At 34.8% G+C, this 20,647-nt stretch overlaps 1 protein-coding gene across 1 annotated transcript in view; it reads left to right on the plus strand.

Annotated features, from left to right (window-relative positions):
* Window positions 1-20,647, plus strand: part of LOC100377425 (uncharacterized) — a 154,881-nt gene that overhangs the window by 56,158 nt on the left and 78,076 nt on the right. The window contains exons 47-71 of the mRNA XM_085498985.1: window positions 447-749; window positions 1,505-1,846; window positions 2,016-2,144; window positions 2,312-2,458; window positions 2,609-2,806; window positions 3,808-4,003; window positions 4,541-4,746; window positions 5,061-5,300; window positions 5,748-5,951; window positions 7,012-7,179; window positions 7,576-7,858; window positions 7,993-8,243; window positions 9,037-9,174; window positions 9,787-9,976; window positions 10,289-10,470; window positions 11,495-11,719; window positions 12,222-12,494; window positions 13,180-13,443; window positions 14,457-14,618; window positions 15,164-15,316; window positions 15,969-16,148; window positions 16,864-17,085; window positions 18,023-18,133; window positions 18,771-19,007; window positions 20,158-20,445. Of these exons, the coding sequence (XP_085355111.1) occupies window positions 447-749; window positions 1,505-1,846; window positions 2,016-2,144; window positions 2,312-2,458; window positions 2,609-2,806; window positions 3,808-4,003; window positions 4,541-4,746; window positions 5,061-5,300; window positions 5,748-5,951; window positions 7,012-7,179; window positions 7,576-7,858; window positions 7,993-8,243; window positions 9,037-9,174; window positions 9,787-9,976; window positions 10,289-10,470; window positions 11,495-11,719; window positions 12,222-12,494; window positions 13,180-13,443; window positions 14,457-14,618; window positions 15,164-15,316; window positions 15,969-16,148; window positions 16,864-17,085; window positions 18,023-18,133; window positions 18,771-19,007; window positions 20,158-20,445 (5,292 nt within the window). The remainder of the gene's footprint in view (window positions 1-446; window positions 750-1,504; window positions 1,847-2,015; window positions 2,145-2,311; window positions 2,459-2,608; window positions 2,807-3,807; window positions 4,004-4,540; window positions 4,747-5,060; window positions 5,301-5,747; window positions 5,952-7,011; window positions 7,180-7,575; window positions 7,859-7,992; window positions 8,244-9,036; window positions 9,175-9,786; window positions 9,977-10,288; window positions 10,471-11,494; window positions 11,720-12,221; window positions 12,495-13,179; window positions 13,444-14,456; window positions 14,619-15,163; window positions 15,317-15,968; window positions 16,149-16,863; window positions 17,086-18,022; window positions 18,134-18,770; window positions 19,008-20,157; window positions 20,446-20,647) is intronic.

Below are 20,647 nucleotides of genomic sequence, written 5' to 3' on the forward strand. Positions count from 1 at the left end.
CACGTCATTTTGGCGGACTGGTGGCCATTTGTTTATACAACTAATCTGATATTTGGGGTAAAAATGTTTGTTGTACGTTGCAAGGTAATTGTTAATAGGGCAGTAGTTAGTGCTACATTTATGATCTGCTAGTTTATTTGAGGTTGAACACTGATAATTCAGCAGCCCAGATCAAAGGTTAAGTGTACTACAGATTCAGAATTACCATACTACCCTGTCATTTAGTTGTGATATGTAAAGTGGTTTCTGTGAAGTAGAATTTGTCAATGAAGCCATAAAGTGTTAATTGATTTATTAAAAACATCTGTACTGGATATTATGACTCTTTGACTGCGTTTTTTTTAAGAAAACTGTCTATTTTATTGAAACCTTGCTGTCTTTATAACAAGTTTTCACAGAATAACATATCGACCACTTTCTAACATGGAATGTTTATTATCTTTCAGGTTCTGCGGCTCCTTTACCCTGTCCAGGAGGTGAATTCTGCCAAACAGAAGGACTAGCTCTACCAACAGATTACTGTTCTGCTGGTTATTATTGTACATTAACATCGGATACACCTACTCCTGGTGATGGCATCATTGGTGATATATGCCCTGCTGGTTTTTACTGTCCAATGGGATCACCCTATCCTATACCATGTGACCCTGGTACTTATACACCTGTCATTGGTAATGTTAACATCACTGACTGTACTCTGTGTAGTTTAGGTGAATACTGCGAAGAATTCAACATGACACAGACATCAGGTAAGAATAGGAAGTTGTAAAGACAACACAGTTTTGGAATTTCCTTTGGGATATCAATTATACACTGTAAAACATGTCTTTTTCGCGAATTTAGTGAGAGAACTATTCACTAATTTAAGATGTTGCTAATGACTTCATTATAAATTCAAAATGGCGGCCAAACAACGTCCTTTTGTCCACACATACTATATGTAAACAACACAGAAAAACATAATAATCTGGAGAGCTTCCCTATTACACTTGATAGTTTTTCTTTGTTTTTATAGAGCTGATAACTACGCATTTGTTTTGGCAGGCGAAGGACAAGTACTATGAAAACAGGAAATCAACAAAAACTAGAAAGATTCGCTAAATCAACATTTTGATATTACGTCCTTTAACCGCAATTCGCAAAAATAGTATGTCGCTTTTTCAACATGCTTTACAGTATTTGTTGTCAAGAGTTACTGATGATAACAACAAAATTGAATATTTTAGACACAAATGTTGGAATAAGTCAAAAAATGTTACAGACCAAACATTATTAATTCCTAGTATATATGTAGCTGGGATTTATTCCTATATTTCCCATAAATTTCAATATTTCAATGATCAACCTAAATCTGTCATTCCAGAAAAGTGACTTGTCACCTCACACTGTATTTTACACCAGACTGTACTGTATGGTATCATTTTAAAGGAAAAAGTGATATCTGGCAACAAATCTCAATCATAAGTAAATTAGACTAATTATTAATTGTGATTTTGTCTAATAGGTAACTGTACGCAAGGCTACTATTGCCCTAGAGGTCAAAACATTGCTGACCCCATTGAATGTCCTGAGGGTCACTACTGTCCTGAACATTCATTTGAACCGCTACTGTGTCCTAGTGGTACATATCAAGACCTTGCTGGCCAATGGACATGCAAGACCTGTCCAGCTGGGTATTACTGTGATAACTCATTGGGTGTTGTTATAATCAATGATACAATCACATGCCCTGCTGGAAGCTATTGCCCACCTGGAACTCAGAGAGCTGATCAACATTTATGTCCACGTGGTACCTATGGTAACCAGACTGGATATGACCAGGTTGTGGACTGTACACCTTGTTCTGGTAAGTTCATACAACTAATTTCATTATTTTCTGCAAATACTGGCAATATAATATATTATAATATTTGTTACTATATCATAATGAAAACTTAACAATTCATTCAGTAATGAATATACAAATTTGTTTATGGGTACAGTTACTTATCTACACTGTTGTCGTCTCTCATCAGGTGGTTACTATTGTGAAGAGATTGGTCTCACCTATCCTACCGGTCTGTGTGCTGCTGGATTCTATTGTAGACAGTATGCTAATACATCTACACCTAACTTAGGTTATGATGCTGATGTCTGTCCACAAGGTATGGATGTGACTGTTATATCCTTAATATGGTATACATGCTACATGTACATGTTCACGCTAGTAATTTACTATTGCATAATTTATTGATTACAATTCTGTCCTGGGATTCAAAACCTACCAGACATAATATATGATATATATTTTTTAATTGTGGTTTAATGGTAGGTTCCTACTGCTTAGAAGGCACTGCAGAACCATATGCCTGTCCACCAGGTACCTTTGGAGCTACAGAAGGTTTACATAACTCTAGCAGTTGTACACCATGTCTAGCAGGATTCTATTGTGAAAGTGAAGGACTTCTTGATGTTGAAGGTAAATTGTTTATCTAGCGACAAATGTATATTATTACTGTGCAGAAGGCTCTATGTTAAATGTATAACTGTTATCTGTTCAGGTCCATGTAGTGCTGGTTATTACTGTGCAGAAGGCTCTATGTTAAATGTATAACTGTTATCTGTTCAGGTCCTTGTAGTGCTGGTTATTACTGTCCAGAAGGCTCTGATTCACGTACTATGGTTGTATGTACAACTGGTGACCATTGTCCACAACAGTCAGATATTCCTACACTGTGTCCAGAAGGTACATTCAATCCGTATGAAGGTCTTAATAGCACCGATCAGTGCACACCGTGTACTCCAGGAATGTACTGTGAAGAACAAGGTCAGTAACAAAATATATTTATAGTAATTTAAGTGTGTTTATAAATTATGAGGATGGCGTAAAGTATGCACAAAGGCAGTACAGTGATTGTATTGCCCAGAAAGAGAAGGATGCCCAGAAATGAGTAAAATGATGAAAATCTGCCATCTTGGAAATTGTTCTTTATTTGTAATTCACATTTTCTAATATGCTAAGATGCAGATACTGTTTCCAATACTACACAATTATAATAACAACTTATATTCTAATGCTTTGTTATTATAATTGTAAGCACAGTATGAAAGCACAGTATGAAACAAATTTTAACAAATTTGTGATTCTTGTACATCCCAAACATTTGTGGCAGTGAACCCCAGTGTGTGGACTTTTAAGATAAAGTGACTTTTCCTAAAAAAACCCATCTAAATGTGAATCCTTTTATAGTAATAAACAGATCATGAACATCCTTACTATCAAAAATAGTGTTGACATTTTGGAGTTGAATATCTGAATACAAGATGAATAATTATTAACTAAATCAGGGACTAGTAATTAATCTCAAATTTAATTTTAAAATTATGTTATTAATTTTAAAGCGTGCCATTTCGTGCCACCCAATGTACTGGACATTTCTCATAGATATGTCTTTGTTTGACCATTTACATTGATAAATATTGCTATTAAAGTTAAAGCGAGAGGGATGTCACCTGCGCACACACACGATAAAAACGAAAAGGCTCATGGGTAGACACTTGTTTGTAAACAATGACATGCTATGGCCATCTGAAGCATGCGCAGGCGACGACTCCCTCGCTTTAATCAATCACTTTAGTGACAGTATTCTTTACTCCTCTGTGGAATTGCCAGAAATGTTTTTTAATGCTATGAAAATTAAATAATCATGATTGTTATTAATTATTAAAGTGACATAGATACCACATTCTTATGATACAAAGTTGCTGTTGTTGTGTGAGCGTTATTTATACATGACTAGTAAACTACTTATGATAATGTTTTTTCAGGTTTGGACTACCCATCTGGTCCTTGTGAGCCAGGATATTACTGTCCAGCTGGTCAAAATTCATCCAGACCATATGACTATCCATGTCCTATTGCACATTACTGTCCGTTGAATTCATCCGATCCAATACCGTGTCCATTTGGTACTTTTATGAACCATACACACGCATATCAATGTGATATCTGTATAGCAGGATGGTATGTTATCAATTGTTTGTACCACGCAATTTTATGCTCTAAATAAATACTAATGAATGTATATGTTGCATTCATTTAGAAAATACAATAATTTGATTTAGTTTACATACAATAAATGTTTTGTTTTCTTTAAATACGTAATGGTCTTATATTACTGTAAAATCTGTATTAAAAGCTGTAGCTTCTATTAAAATGATACAATGCAACAGAGAGGATGCGGCTTCTATTAGAGCATCTACACATATGAGAAATGATGAATTTTTGGGTCTCAATTGTTCAAAAAGAATGCGGCTTCTAATAGAGATTTTACAGAACTACTAAGTGTCGTCATTTGTTTCATCTCGAGAAGCGTTTTGCAAATTTTAGAGTATTTCCACATTCATCTTTATTGTCGTTAAAATGTCAACGTGTTTTTATTTTGCATACATTTTTGTACCTACATATAGTTACAGTAGATTTCCCCCACAGAGTCTACAGTCCATGTTTCAGACAACATCACATGATGCTAATCACCAAAACACTCATTGCTCATTTCAGGTATTGTATTCTTGGTGACCTTATGACATTGTGTCCCGAAGGCTATTATTGTCCGGAAGGTACCGGTACTGATTGGCAACCGTGTCCACGTGGCACGTATAATAATGAGACTGGTCTGTCTGCAGAGCCAGACTGTAAACCCTGTAACGGTGGTTATTATTGTGATCATATAGCTGCCATCACAGTCACAGATAAGTGCCAAGCAGGTAAATTATGCAATACATCTATTCCATATTCAGTTCACAATCATTCATGGTTGATCCTCGTATTTTCTGTGAAGAATCAGCCACACCCATTAATTGGTCAGCTGCCTTTATATTTCAAGATGTGTTTTTAAATAAAGAAGTTTTAGTTTGTCACATTTAAGCAGGAAACACATGAAATGTTTTCTTTTTTTATGTACATTAAAACAGGAATGGACATTTTAAAGTTGAAATAAAACATTTTGAGTAGCTCAAATTCATGATTATAAAACTGTTAAATAGACTTATCATTATATACTATTATTGTACATTACTAGGTTACTATTGTGAATATGGTGTGGATAGACCCACTCCTAATGGAGACAATAACATAACACTCACGAATGGAACATGCTCAGTACCATATGGCCAGACTGGAATGGGAGATGTATGTCCTGAGGGTCATTACTGTCCAGAGGGATCACCACAACCTATACTATGTCCAGCTGGAAGTTATGCAAATGAAACTGGACGATCGCTCTGCATTGATTGTCCAGCCGGATATTACTGTCCAGAAGGTAGGATGAAGCTTATTATTAACTCACCACTGGTCTGGAAGCGGAGACTGATTGTGTTCCTTGTACTCCAGGGTTCTATTGTCCTGATTTGTACATGACACATACCACTCTACTTTGCCACCAGACTTTTAAACCATGTTGAAATGCATATTGTCTGAATTAATCACCTAAATCCTATTTTTAATACTGTAACAAGCTAATCAGCTAAACTAGAAAGCTCACTAAAATTATTACAGTATCTGTTGAGATGACACAATTACAATTATATTGTTACCAACAGTATTTGAATTTGGAATTTCTTTTCGATTGTCATAAGAATATTAATTTCAAACATTTAGTAAATAATGGTTAGTTCAAAATAAGTATTCTTCATGTTTCTGAGTCTGTGTTTAATTCAATTTTACTGCATTTATATCATTCTAAATGTGACTTCTAATTGCACAACAGGATCTGTCATCTTTGAAGATAAAGCATGCCCACCTGGACATTACTGTCCTATTGGCACAGGTGCTGAATTTGAGAACCCCTGCCCAGCTGGTACATTCTATAATGTTACCCGTGCCACAGATGTTCTTGATTGTTTACCATGTACATGTGGTTATTATTGTGAGCTTGATGGATTGGATTGGCCAACAGATATGTGTGATCCAGGTAAGACATTTAAAGGCCCAATTCACTTGCCCCGGGCAAGTGTGAATTGGAGGTGTGGCTATGCTAATGAGTATTGTTAATCACTTGCATAGCCTATGACGCATCCTGTTTCAGCGTTCCAACATCACATGACTTTGATTGACAGTAGTTAATTATTCAAGATTAGTTGTGCGTCTCTTTCCCCGGTTGTGTTTTTGACTTTTATCCGCTAAAATCTCAGCTTAAACACTATTTATTGTCATAAATACTACACACAGTCACTGCTGTGGAATTCATAGTCACATACATCCACTTTGGCACGACATAATCGACCTTTAAGTTCGGGAAAACACGTTTTTACCGGAGCTTGGCTGGAGCTGTTTACTGCAGCGTGACAAGCAAGGAAATAATCCCTATTGTTTAAGAGCGTATTTTTACCTGGGCCTTTAAGGAATGCTGGTCCTTGCTCCACACATATATGGGTGATATGGGTGGAATGTGGTGTATACAACGTGTGTAAAAAACATTGTTTGCATGAAATTTTAACTCGCTGTTCCGAGACTATTGCCCTTTAGTATTGTAGAGGGCTAGCCAAATACTTTCACACTATTCTGGACACTGTTGCTGCCCAGATATTCAGTTGAACATAGGCCTGGAATGACTGCAAACAAACAAATTAATCTAAAATAGTCATGTAAATGAAATTTTTGACACATGCGTGTCGAGCCAGCTAGCCAATACCCTCAATCTGTAATGCCGCAAAATATAGTGTCAAAGTGTTAGACACTCTAGCTAAGATAATCACACGTTGAGCTTAAAGACAATCAAGCATTGGCGCCGGTAATCTTTTTCCAGCTTTGGCATTGGCTTGAAATTGTCTATACCAATAAACAAGCTGGTTGCTATACAGCTGGTAGTGAGAGGAAAGATTACATTGCTTAATCTGCCACTAAAGATTACATATAAAAAGATGACACATTTAAAACTGTATTAAACATAAATAAATAACATCATTGATATTCAGTGCTTATGTGATATTTCAATTTATTTGATACAAATATATGATACATTTTTTCTGCAGGTTGGTATTGTGGTGGTAATGCTAGCACAGCTCAGAGTGTCACTGACGGTGGAGAGTGTCAACCAGGTGAATACTGCCCTCAGGGGTCATGTAAACCTGTACCCTGTGACCCTGGTACATATTGTCAGGTTGCCGGACTGGATACACCTACTGGTAACTGTACTGCTGGTAAGTGCTGTATGCCGGGTTGCAAGCTAGTTTGTGAGATATGGTATTCCACATAATTATAGTATTGACATAATGCAATTGACAGCAACAATCTAGAATGTTTGAAAGTAGGTAGTTCAGGAAATAGTGTAAACCTGTTTATGTTTCACAAGTCATGATAAACCAACATTTTGTGGTAGTGTTGTTTTCATTGAAGTTTTTTGGACAAGAAGTCATGGAGACTTTCATAAAATGTGGTTTCTATGAATGTCATCAAACATTTTAAATGCCAACAACAATCAACATTTTTTTGTCTATACTTTCAGGATAATAAAACTGTTAGTTATCAATTCGATATTCAGGCTAACTTTCTTTATACTGTTTTGCTCTCACCAAGTATATTTATTCTTATTTCAGGTTTCTATTGCATTCTGGGAGCATTTGACTCAACCCCAACAGACAACACAACTGGTGCTGTATGTCCAGTTGGTCACTATTGTCCTGAAGGAAGTAGTGATAAAACACCATGTCCAACTGGTACCTATCTGGACAGTATCCAGAATGATGAAGAATTGGACTGTATTCCATGTATGGAGGGCTATTATTGTCCAGGTGTTGGTAGAGAGCTTCCTATTGGTCCATGTGATCCTGGCTATTATTGTCCACCTGGTCAGAACCAATCAGCATCCCCAGATTACAGGTATTATATAGATTATGATTGATTGACTGATGACGTTCCCAATGTTAAAATAAAAGACCATTTCTTTGTATGAAATATGGATAAGCTTGGAGAAATTGACTATGAATATGTCATGATTGTTGTGCATATTACAGGTGTCCATTGGGTCATTATTGTCCACTTGGTTCAGACGATCCAGTACGTTGTGAGAATGGTACCTACCAAGACGAAGAGGCACAGAGTACATGTAAGATCTGTCCATCTGGATACTTCTGTGATAACACCATGGCTCCAGTAGTTCTGGATAACAGTACAACACTCTGTCCAATGGGTTACTACTGTCCAGATGGTACCAGATATGCATATGAGTTTCCATGTCCAATTGGAACATTCAATAATCTCACAGGTAAGAATAAATTGAGGAATTCTGTGTCTGTTCCTTGATGTTATTTGGTGAACATTTCCAAGAACACAATTCAAATGACTGACAATAACTAAAAAAGCAATACTGACAAGTACATGTATACTGCCCTCTATAGTCATCCTGCTCCATGTGGTACCTGTCATATATCATTATGAGTAAGAATCAAATTGTTTCTGTATGAAATCTGATGTTTACAACAGAAACCATCTGTGATCATGTTTGTAACTGTTTTGTTTTATTAACCACAAGCTCATTATATCTGCTTAAAAATCTTTTGAATGTTAAAGCGACGGAGTCGTCACCTGCACATATGGAAGACATCCATAGTGTGTCGTTGTTTACAAACAAGTGTCTACCCATGATTCTTGGCAGTTTTAGTATCACTTGGGGCTCAATTTCCATGCGTGCACAAGTGGTGACCCCTCCGCTTTAACGCTTGTTGTTCTCTACAAAATCTGTGGTTTAATAGTTATATCAAATGAGATAAAGTATTCCTATATTTAATGGCCATTGTATGAAACAATTATTTCTTCTCACATCATTGTACATATGACTCCTTGCACTGGGTTACACATGCACATACACCAGTCATACCAGGAATATATTACAGAAACCAAACATTACAATAACATATTATGTAGATGATATTCTTACATATGCATATACCAGTAGATGCTAAATCAAATTTTCTATTCACAAACAAATTTTGCATTTTACCCACACTGTATACATGTTTATAACTAAAGTACATTATCCTAATATTTCTTTTTTTCAGGTTTACGTCAGATGGAGGATTGTACTCCATGCCTAGGTGGTTATTACTGTCCATTACCGGGTATGGTGACTCCTATAGACCCATGTGATGCAGGCTATTATTGTAAACAATATGCTAATATATCAGCTCCAAATCAAGGTACGTCAATGCTTTCTCCCATTTTTGCAATGATTATAATAGTTTAAGATGCATATTTTAATTACAGAACATTGCACAGAAATTGGATCATAATTCCAAACACAACAATGTGCACTGACACTTAACATATATACATGAACAGCCTAAAAATCAATGAGTATTAGATATTGATCAATATATAAAATACTTACCAATATTTTGGCAAACAAATATTCTTACCAACATTAAGTTCTAAATAGTAAAATTCATGAAAGAAAGTAGTAAACTAAAAACTAGAATTGTGATTTATCTTACCATCACAATACAGATCAAAATTAGCAAAATGACAACTTTTCAAAATAAAACATATTTTCCTAAATTATTTAGATTATGTTGTTTACGGATATTTGAAATAACATATCAACCATTGATCTCTATATAAAAGTCTCAGAGCACGAATTTATTCTGTTAGCAAGAATATTTGAAATAACATACCCGACCATTGATCTCTATATGAAAGTCTTAGGGGAGTTTACAATTTGAAAAACACAAAGCTGAATAATAAGATGGTACATGTATGCATACACTGTTACTAAATACAAAACTTCATCAGTTTTACTATGTTTGTTATAGGTGATGATGCGAATATATGCCCTGAAGGTTACTATTGCCCAGAAGGTACAGCAGATCCAGTCCCTTGTCCCAAAGGTACATTTGGTAACATCACTGGTCTGGAAGCGGAGACTGACTGTGTTCCTTGTACTCCAGGGTTCTATTGCCCCGATTTGTACATGACACACACCACTCTACTTTGCCACCAAGGGTAAGTCTGGAATTAGAGAATGATTTTCTGCTTGTACTTCAGGATTCTATCATAGAGAGCCAAGCAAGCATGTTACTAATGAATTATTGGTCTATAATAAAGAGTACTTTGTTTCTTGTCCTCCAGGGTACTACAGATTAGCTAAATTAGCTACAATAACATGCTAGCTGAAAAGACATGTTTTACACTAGTCTACTGAATTTGTTTTGGAGATGTGTTTAGAATTAACTGAAATGATATACCAAATTACTCGTTTCAGTTTCAGTTTGAAGCATCTCAGGTATTGAGATTTAAAACTTTATTTGATTTCAGTTACTACTGTGTAGCAGGCTCTTGGGATCCAAGGAATGAGTCTTGTCCTACCGGTCATTATTGTCCAGAGGGGTCTGGTTGGCCAACACCTTGTCCTAGAGGTACCTATGTCAATACACTCAACAGGTGGATGTTATCACAATGTGATCCATGTGATGACGGCACATATTGTAATGAAACTGGTAAGTATGCTGTGTTTTCAGAATGAACCACAAATGAACTATTTTGTATCAAATCCAAGATGGCCGCAGTGGCAACGCTCTGCTCATACTGGAAAACAATTGTCATACTGGGAACTGTTTAAATTATGTAAATTTTGTGAAATGTTCAACCAGTATCAGGATTCATATCAATATTAATATATTTTTCTTCCTATGTCACCACGTAAGATTTTGAGATATGAATAAATAATTTCACAATAGAAACCATTTCAAAATTTCAACTTTTTAACATTTTCCTGGACATTTTATACTTTTGTATCTTGTAATTTTTTTTTCATTTTCACTATCCTGATGTTGTGTACCTATGACAAACATGATATATATATTCTTTAATTTAGGTCAAACTATAATCTGACCTAGATTTCATTACAAGAATATGCAAAAAAAAAGATTTTGTCCAAGCAGACATAATTTTATTAGTGATCTTGTTGCATGTGAACAAATTCTGTTTAAATTTGATTTTATATTAGCCATAGAATTCATGTATTTATTGCTACACTTAAAACTTTCATTTTGTAAAAACGTTTTCATCTTTATGACCTGAATAATATCAGAGGTACATTACTTGGGGTTTGCAACGCGCATAGTACTGTATGGTGACATCATGTCAAGATCCCATTCAAGTCCCATCTCGTAGATAGCGAGACTGGTGCTACGACCTTCTGACATGACATAGGCGGTTTGTAATAAAACAATATAACATGTATTACCACATTCATAGTGAAAAAATGTAATACATCGAAAATGTACAAAAAATATAACTATCGTAATCCGTCATATCGTGAGCAGCTATTTTGATCCACCTGGACATCCCAGTATCCTAGTTACCTCGGGCATGCGCATTCGAATTTTTCTGAGTTGGAACGCTTATGCGAGAGCGAGATTGGAACGGGATCTTGTTATAACTTACTAAGAAAGCATAATAACTCATGTATGACCCATATTTCCATGTTAAATCAGTTTAAATTTGTATATTTTTTCTCAGGTCTCTCTGCGCCATCTGGAGATTGTGATCCAGGATTTTACTGCCCACCTGGACAGATCGTACCCAACCCTTCAGATTACCCATGTAGCATTGGGTTACATTGCCCCATGGGTAGTGCATTACCAGTTCCATGCGAACCAGGCACCTATACAAACTACACTCAGGCTGATGAGTGTTTGGAATGCCCAGCTGGATTCTATTGTGTACCGGAGGAAGTTATTGAAGGTACAATTAATCAAACATTTATACATGTATCTGAATTATATTTTTCTGAATCTGGGATGTTCATTTCAAAGTCAACTGAAAGTAAGCATCAAATAAAATAAACTGATTGTGTGTCTCCCAAATGCCACTAATCCAGATACCACTAACTATAATTACTTTGATACATGTATATATTCTCTGTAATGAATAATTGCTATAAAATGTTTTCTGATTTCCAATGAGTTTGTCATACTGAGGTTTCTGAAATATTTGAATATTTCTTCAGATCCAACAGATCAGAATATTATGGTATTAATTATAGACACAAATCAGAGATTCCAAATTTTGATTGACATATTTGAAGGTTGAAAATATTAATTTAAAATCTCTGAACTCTTCAGAAATTTTCAAAGCATAACTTTGTTAAAATGCTGTTCATTCAAAAGTATTTTTGGTAGTTTGGTCTACATACATGTAGGAAAATAAGTAATTCTATTTTCAACCTAATTGTTCTTTATTTTAGGTAACTCCTCCACTGGCCATCGTTTATGTCCACAAGGATTCTATTGCATTGCTGGCACTGGACGTAACTGGACATCCTGTCCATCTGGGACCTATGGTGCCAGACTGGGACTTGAAATGGAGACTGACTGTACTGACTGTCCTGGTGGCTTCTACTGTGAGGGAGTGAACCTTACATCTCCCACAGATGAGTGTGATCCGGGATATTTCTGTGTTTCAAGAGTTAACAAACCAAATCCTACACCTATTGATGCTATAGCATGTGATGTTGAAGGTAAATATAACAGTTATATTTGTACTACCCTACTTCTCAAAAGTAAGTTTACATGTCCACTAGTGTATCTTGAGTCTAACTCCAGTGAGACCTGCAGGTACTGTCATGTATCATGAATGTAACTTGAGAGGAATGGTAATGTTACTGATGTATGGAATGCTACTAATATAACATGAATTATTCAATGGCAAAGAACAGAACCATGTGTATATAAAGCACATTGGCGGCAAAAGAAAATAAAATGAAATGACTAGGCACAGTCAGCGTGCGTTGTAAACAGTACAAAGCAAATAGGCTACAATAACCATGCACAGTGGAGAAATGAAACAAACGAACCAAGCGTATGCAAATGAAGAGTATGCAAATGAATAATTAAAAATTTTGAACTGCTCACAAAATACAACCAAGTACTTTAATATTACACATGTATGATTTACCATGGTATGTCAACTCATTTTTGAGAAATCGAGTGCAAGTATTAGCATTAGATACTATTTTTATGTCTTTACTATTATGGCCACCATTAGGTTATTAAAAGCCCTTGATTAAGCATTTGGTTCTAATCATATCACTGATTACTGTGTAATCAACCAATTATGAAATAAATGTAATCTTAATTGAAAAATGTGTTTGATTTAATATAACAATTGGAGCAAGTGTTTCACATGACATATTATCATTTTAGGTGTTCATACTGGTATAGGTGGTGTCTGTCCAGTTGGTTATCACTGTCCTCGTGGATCTGAATGGCCTGTAGGATGTACACCTGGTACTTATCAAGACCAGCTTGGACAAGAACTGTGTAAAGCGTGTCCATCTGGTTATTATTGTGAAGGCAATTTTACTACCTATTCAGATACTATCTGTCCAACGGGGTATTACTGCCCTCAAGGAACGCAGTATGATCATCAATATCCATGTCCTGAGGGTACCTTTAACAATCTTACTGGTATGTATAAATCTGATCTGCAAATCAAACTTGTTTTGTTGGCTTTAAAGCTGTATGATCTGTTAATCGTGAAGGTCGTCACCTGCGCATGCGCGGAAATTAAGTCCCAAGCGATGATAACAACACTCATTAAAAACGCAAAGGCTCATGGGTAGACACTTGTTTGTAAACAATGACACGCTATGGTCATCTGACGCCTGTGCAGGTGACGACTCCTCGCTTTAAACTTATTTACACTTTAACACATTATACAGTAGTAAAATATGAACCTGAAATCCTGACATGCAACACAGTTTCACAACACGCTCTGCACAACTAGCCTAGAACGTGTGGAACAAAATATATCCAATAATACAGCGTTAAGCAATGAGGAAATTTTCCGTTAATTTTCCAGTTGGGACATGGTTATACTGTGTCTGTCTGAGATTTGGTTGAGATTCAATTCCAATATAATATATTTATAGAATGATCTTGGTATATAGATTTATCAGGCATGGTTTCACAATGTGTATATGCTGTGGGACAAATACAGATGATTTCACAGCAGACTTCATTACCTTTTTTAGAATTAATAATCTCCTTATAAATGCATGAACTAAAAGTTTACCGTGAATGACACACAGACAATGCTTCTGGTCAATATTTGTGGGACACTTCATAATAGATGGGGGAACCGTGATATTGTATATACTCAATTTAGAAATGTCAATACAATTTTAATAATCTTGCCTACTTATGATGTTTAGAAAATTACTTCATGAACAATTTTGGAAAAAATTGGTCTGAAACATAGATCTGTGGTTTGGATGTATCTATATGATTATAATGGAATGTCTGGGTTACTATGAATATGAAATTATAACATAATTGTAATGCATCAGTTTGTGCTATTCAATTTTCAACCTGGCTCATTTTAGACCAGATCAACCAAGATCAAATCTAATCAACCCAAATAAGACTAAATGTATCATCACCTTGGCAATAATTTTGAGATGTTATTATAAATATTGTAGGTGGTCACAATGAGTCGTGGTGTGTGGATTGTACACCTGGTATGTACTGTGAAGGTCAAGGTAACAGTCAGCCGACTGATTATTGTGATGCAGGATGGTATTGTATCAGTGGATCATATCAAACACATCCATCAACACCATATGGAGGACAATGTGTTGCAGGTAATACACAGTCAATATTGGTAACTGCCCTTTTCACATCTTTATTTGGTCAGAAATGCAAAAAATGTAGAAAGTGAACAAAAAATCTGTGACACAAGAGTTGAATTTAAGTGCATCATGAGATTAAACGGGTTATGCAAATTAGTCTTGTTGACAGTTTCAATAGAGCATTTGGATTGGTTATTTGATTACCTTAGGCCACATTATGCTGACTCAACTTTTTGTTGCTTGGAATTTTTTAGATTTAATTACTGTGAAATACTTCATTTCAGCTGGAATTAATTTTCGCTGAAAAGACTTTTCGAGTGTTTTGTATGGAATTTATTTTCACTGAATCATACCTTCAGCAAAAATAGCGAAAATTAATTCCAAGCGAAAATAAAGAATTTCACAGTATTTAATATCAAAGACAATATTGTGTAAATTTTTCAATGCTACAAAATTTTATGACTTTCATTGCCATGGCTTATAAGATTAGTAAAAAACTGTCTGACACAAAATTAAATCTGTTAATGACAATAATATTGTCTGTTCATTCTTACTAGGTCAATATTGTCCAATTGGATCATCAGAACCACAGTCATGTGACCCTGGTATGTATTGTGATGTGAATGGTATGGCTGAACCCAGAGGTGATTGTTATGCTGGATATTACTGTACAAATGGTTCCATAACACCAACACCGAGTGGAGTTGCAGGTAAATATCAATGGATGGTTTAGAGGAGTTATTTTAAGACTCAACACTATGATATTTGATTTCTAAACATAGTATTTCATGTGTTTTTAAGTGTTACCATATACATGACAAATTGAGTAAAAGAACAAAATTTATATCTTAAGACAACAACACAAATAGTAACAATTTCTGAAAAGAGTGAGCATATTGTGCTGAATATAGAACCTACCATTGAATTGCCATCATTAAAATGTTAAGTGTTGATCCCAAAACATTTACATACATTCTCAGTTCTCAATTCCACTTTCTCAGTTCATCCTTATTGTAATGCTCTGGTCACATGATCTACATACATGCTCTGGTCACATGATTTACGACAATGCCCTGGTCACATGATCTACATACATAAGTAAACTACCGGTATTTCTTTTCGTTTTTTATATTTTCTATTTTAGCGCTTCCATTTTGCTACTTCTTCAGTTTTTTCATCTTTATTGTAATTTTCTTTTTCTGAGTCAATATCCAAATAAGGATAAGATTATGCAATGAAGATTATTATTATTATTTTTATCATAATTACATATGATTGGATTGAAGTGTGCTTTTTATAAAGGCAATATAGCTCTCTTATTTGTTATGGTGAGATATTTAATTTTTGAACTTTGACCTTCAGGTAATCAGTGTAGTCCTGGGTTTTACTGCGTTGAGGGCAGTAGTCGTGAGGAACCCTGTCCACCAGGTACATACCTACCAAGCTATAGATCTAAGAATATCACATACTGTCTGGATTGTTTATCTGGTAAATATTGTAATGAAAGCGGATTGTCACAACCACAAGGATTATGCACTCAAGGTATGAATAACTAATGAACCCATTTACATAATAGACCATTATCCGTTCACTGCGAGAATCACACATTATGCGTGAAATTGAACGTAAAAACAGGACAAACAAAGGTCATAGCGTCGTAGTAGCGTCAAACATCGCGTGGGATTTGACAAAGGCGAAAATATTTTGGGGGGCATTTCCATGCTTAATAATGTGCTGTACACATTTGATGATAGACAATTTCGATTAAGTGAGGGTATTCAAAAGCAATATTTCTCTGTCGAAGATCGGCCGGTCGATGTGAGCTACGAAATAAAGAAATTTGATTTCAAAATCAAATCGTTTGATTTTTGCGGCAGATGTTCGATGCACGTCTTTCATGCATCTCGCGAGATCTCACAGTTGAACGGAAAATCACCTATTGTACAAAGAACCAATCAAGTGTACATGTATATTATCAATAGGCAATAAGACTAGGAATGTGCAGGTGTTTATTGTTTAGACCACAGTCACTTCACAGTTAGACTCAGTCAGTTACCATGGCAACATATGTAAGAAATAATAGACGAAAGATTGTGTTATGATACCATATGAATATGACTCGTTTCCATTGTCTTGAGTTCAGTAACATGATGTTACTTATCTTATATAAACTTTCTATTAGGAAGAAATTAAACGTTTCTCACTGTGTGAAGATTTCTGTACACTTTGTGTAACCCATTTTTTTGTATCCTTCTAGGTTTTTACTGTCCACCAGGCCAGACTGTGGCCACACCCAATGACTACATATGTCCAGTCGGTCACTACTGTGTAGAGGGCTCATCAGACAAACAACCTTGTAACAGTGGTAGTTACCAAGATGAAATAGAACAATGGGAATGTAAACAATGCCCAGCTGGTTTTTATTGTGATAATTCCATTCTACCAGTTGTCAACTACACTGCGTTTGTGTGCCCACCAGGTAGGATGTGATTACTAATAAATGAGATGAACATGTGATGCTCATTTATGAGAAAGGGAAAAAAATATTATCACTGGAATTATATATGAATGTGATATGGTAGATCCATATGTTAAAACATTACATTGTGTTATGCTCATTATGGAACTTTTTATATACATGTAATGCATGTGAAATACATTGTTTCTTCACACAAGATTTAAGCGACTGTAGCACATTTACAGAATATAAGCCTAGATACCTGGATAATATGTGTTTTATAGTTTCTTTTTCTTTTTTTCTGAATGTTTCTAACATGGAATAACAACCATGCTTTATTGTACTTAGATCTATGTCCTTTTTTAGGATACGACTTCAATAAAGACTATTATTATTACTGTCAATAATATCTGGAGATGATTCCCTAATATGAATTTAATCTTCTCTGTGTAAATGTATTTCCTTCTAAGTAGTCTAGTCCAGTCTGTATCTAATTAAAATTGGAAATACATTTAATATGTCAAGTCTAGCGGTCTAGTTTGATCCACAGTAATTTATTACTAATTTGCATCTAATCTAATCTAAAAATTGAAATAATTATAAAAATACGCTTTTCTTTCAATTTACAGTTATATCACATTCGATTATTGTTTGCTCACATAAAAGAATACATAATTAACTACTTACAGTATGATATACTGTAAAATGACTAATTTTCACAGGGTTTAAATTTCACTGATTTACCATTTCAGGCATATTCAGTGGGTTTTAAATTCACGGTTTCGTCATTTAGATAATGTGTTCTATGCTAAATTTTACATATTCACTGTGTTTTAATTTAGCGCATTTTTCCAGTCAGCGAAATAAGCAAAATTAAAACCAAGTGAATAATTACCCCCTTTACAGTATACTACACTCAAAGTGTCTAGAATTTCATTCTATTTGTGTTTCATTTCAGGTTACTATTGTCCTAATGGCACACAGTTCTCTAATGGGTTTGAATGTCCTATTGGTACGTTCAACAACATAACAGGACTGACTGCCATAGATGAATGCTCTCCATGTCTCGGTGAGTTGGATTATCAGTTATTAAATAAAAATAATCAGTTTTAATTTAGCAAGGAATAATTTTTGGTGTTTTCAGAAAATCGTGAAATTTAACGTAGTATACTCCAAAACATCTAAATTTTAGAAAGTGGCTGTAATGTAACTGTATAGAGTGTACTAGTACAATAGCATCCTTATTGAGATAGTCTCATATCATATTAGGTCAGTTTGATTTCCATACTTTTAGATACACATAAATAGGGTTGTTCACTAGACAGAACAGCCATTATTATACAAAACATCTAAAACTGAATTTAGTTTTCTGTTATAAGCTGTATTTGTATTCTTTTAAAACATATTAATTTGAACAATTGAATATACGCAATTATTTGGTGTAATCTACATTAAAACAACTCACACAGCATCAAACCTATTGTTTTGTCAATTTGGGGTTTTATCTCTAAGTTATGAATAAAAGTAGGAAAAAGAATACCGCAAAGTATACCCTGAGGCAGTATGGGATGGCATCTACCTCTGTCATATGTCAGTCAATATGAGCTGCCTGCATATATACTTTAAAGTATTCTTGTGATAACCACATAGTATGCAGGGGTTGTCCACTAGACAGAACAGCCTGTATTAACTAATATCTACTACAGGTGGCTATTACTGTGGTCAGCCTGGGCTTGTCTACCCTATCACTTTGTGTAGCCCGGGATATTACTGTCGCCGTGGTGCCAAGAATGCAGCTCCAGATCAGATGGATGATGCAAACATGTGTCCAGTTGGACATTATTGTGTGGAAGGAACCTCAGAACCAGTCGCTTGTCCGATCGGGACATTTAGTAATCTGACTGGCTTACAGAATGTGACTGAATGTGAAGCATGTACACCAGGTGAGAAACAGTGAAAAAAACTTTATGACATATTTTCATTGAAATTACATTACAGCTAAAAATTAATTATTATTCTATTTTATTATGGTGTAATAAATAAATATTGTATTGTCAAATTATGGAATCATGCAAAAAAATAAAACTGATGTTGCTCAGTAAATTTGAACATGTGCAGACAATAAAAAACTTTTCAACTTTTTTTTTATGATGCTATGGCTTTTCAGTTATTTGTTATGAATCCCAAGGAAATTTACAAAGTTCTTAGACACATCTGTCAGTATTCTATTTTTGTTTACTTACTTGTTTTGTTTGTTTGAATTAAACCTTTTTTCTGAGTGACATTACATAACTCTGAGTAAATAATGATATACTGTAAAATGACTAATTGGGTTTAAATGTTGTTGATTTTCCATTTCAGGCATATGCAGTGGGTTTTAAATTCACTGTTTTATATTTAGATAATGTGTTCTATGCTAAATTTTACATATTCACTGGGTTTTAATTTAGCGCATTTTCCAGTCAGCGAAATAAACAAAATTAAAATCCAGTGAATAATTAACCCCTTTACAGTAGAATGAACCACATACCATTCAGGAAGATGGAAATATCATATTTATTTGATTTTTATATTTATTTATATTTTTTATTAGACGCATACAATCCTTAGGAAAGGATAAAAAGGGTGTTACAGAAAGAAATTAAAAAAAAACTACAATCTAAAAAAGAAAACAAAAAAGAAAAACTTTTCTAAAAAAAATAAAAAAAATCACAAACATTAAAGACAATTTGCAGCCAATGGTGAATACAGAATATAGAATGAACACAAAATGTAGCCTAATACACTGATAGTTGTTGCTGTTTTGTTCCATAGCTGTTTTTTAGGAAGACAGCTAAGGCTGGTGCTAGAGTATGGTTTGCCATAATCAAAATGAATTTATTCTGACTATTTTCTTTATCAAAATTTGGAACTTTATTTTGTGCAGTCAGGAATAATTTGTCCCTATGGTGACTGTAAGCTGGACATTTCATTACAAAATGTTGCTCATCCTCAACTAAATTTTGGCTGCACATATCACATGTTCTTTTATCCAGTGGCACATTATTATGTCTGCCTTTCTCAATGAGTATTTGGTAATGTTTATCTCTGTAGGTTTCTACTGTGATGCAATAGGTTTAATTGAACCTACTGGTCCATGCTCAGCTGGATTCTATTGTCCATCAGCATCTATCACTAGTGTGGAAATAATCTGTCCGGTCGGTAAATATTGTCCGGTACAAACAGCTGTACCATATAGTTGTCCATCTGGTACATTTTCCAACAACACAAGACTTGAGTCTTCTGGTGACTGTACACCATGTACTGAAGGCTGGTATTGTCTGAATTCTGGTCTGACTGAACCAGATGGCTTATGTTCACCAGGATATTACTGCCCTACAGGTGAGTGTACCTCCAATTTCTAATTTGGATACAAATTTAGTTTTAACCATTATGACCAATTTAGTGACAAATATTTTAAATATTAAGTTCTCTATAATTTTCAGTTTTTAATACAAAAGTGAGTAGCTTTTTCACAGAATTTTGAGATGCAGACAGTTTTTTCAGTACATACTGTGAAATTCTTTTAGCTGGAATTAATTTT

This window comes from Saccoglossus kowalevskii, chromosome 5 (genome assembly GCF_978046115.1).
Source record: "Saccoglossus kowalevskii chromosome 5, keSacKowa6.1, whole genome shotgun sequence".
NCBI classification, from domain to species: domain Eukaryota; kingdom Metazoa; phylum Hemichordata; class Enteropneusta; family Harrimaniidae; genus Saccoglossus; species Saccoglossus kowalevskii.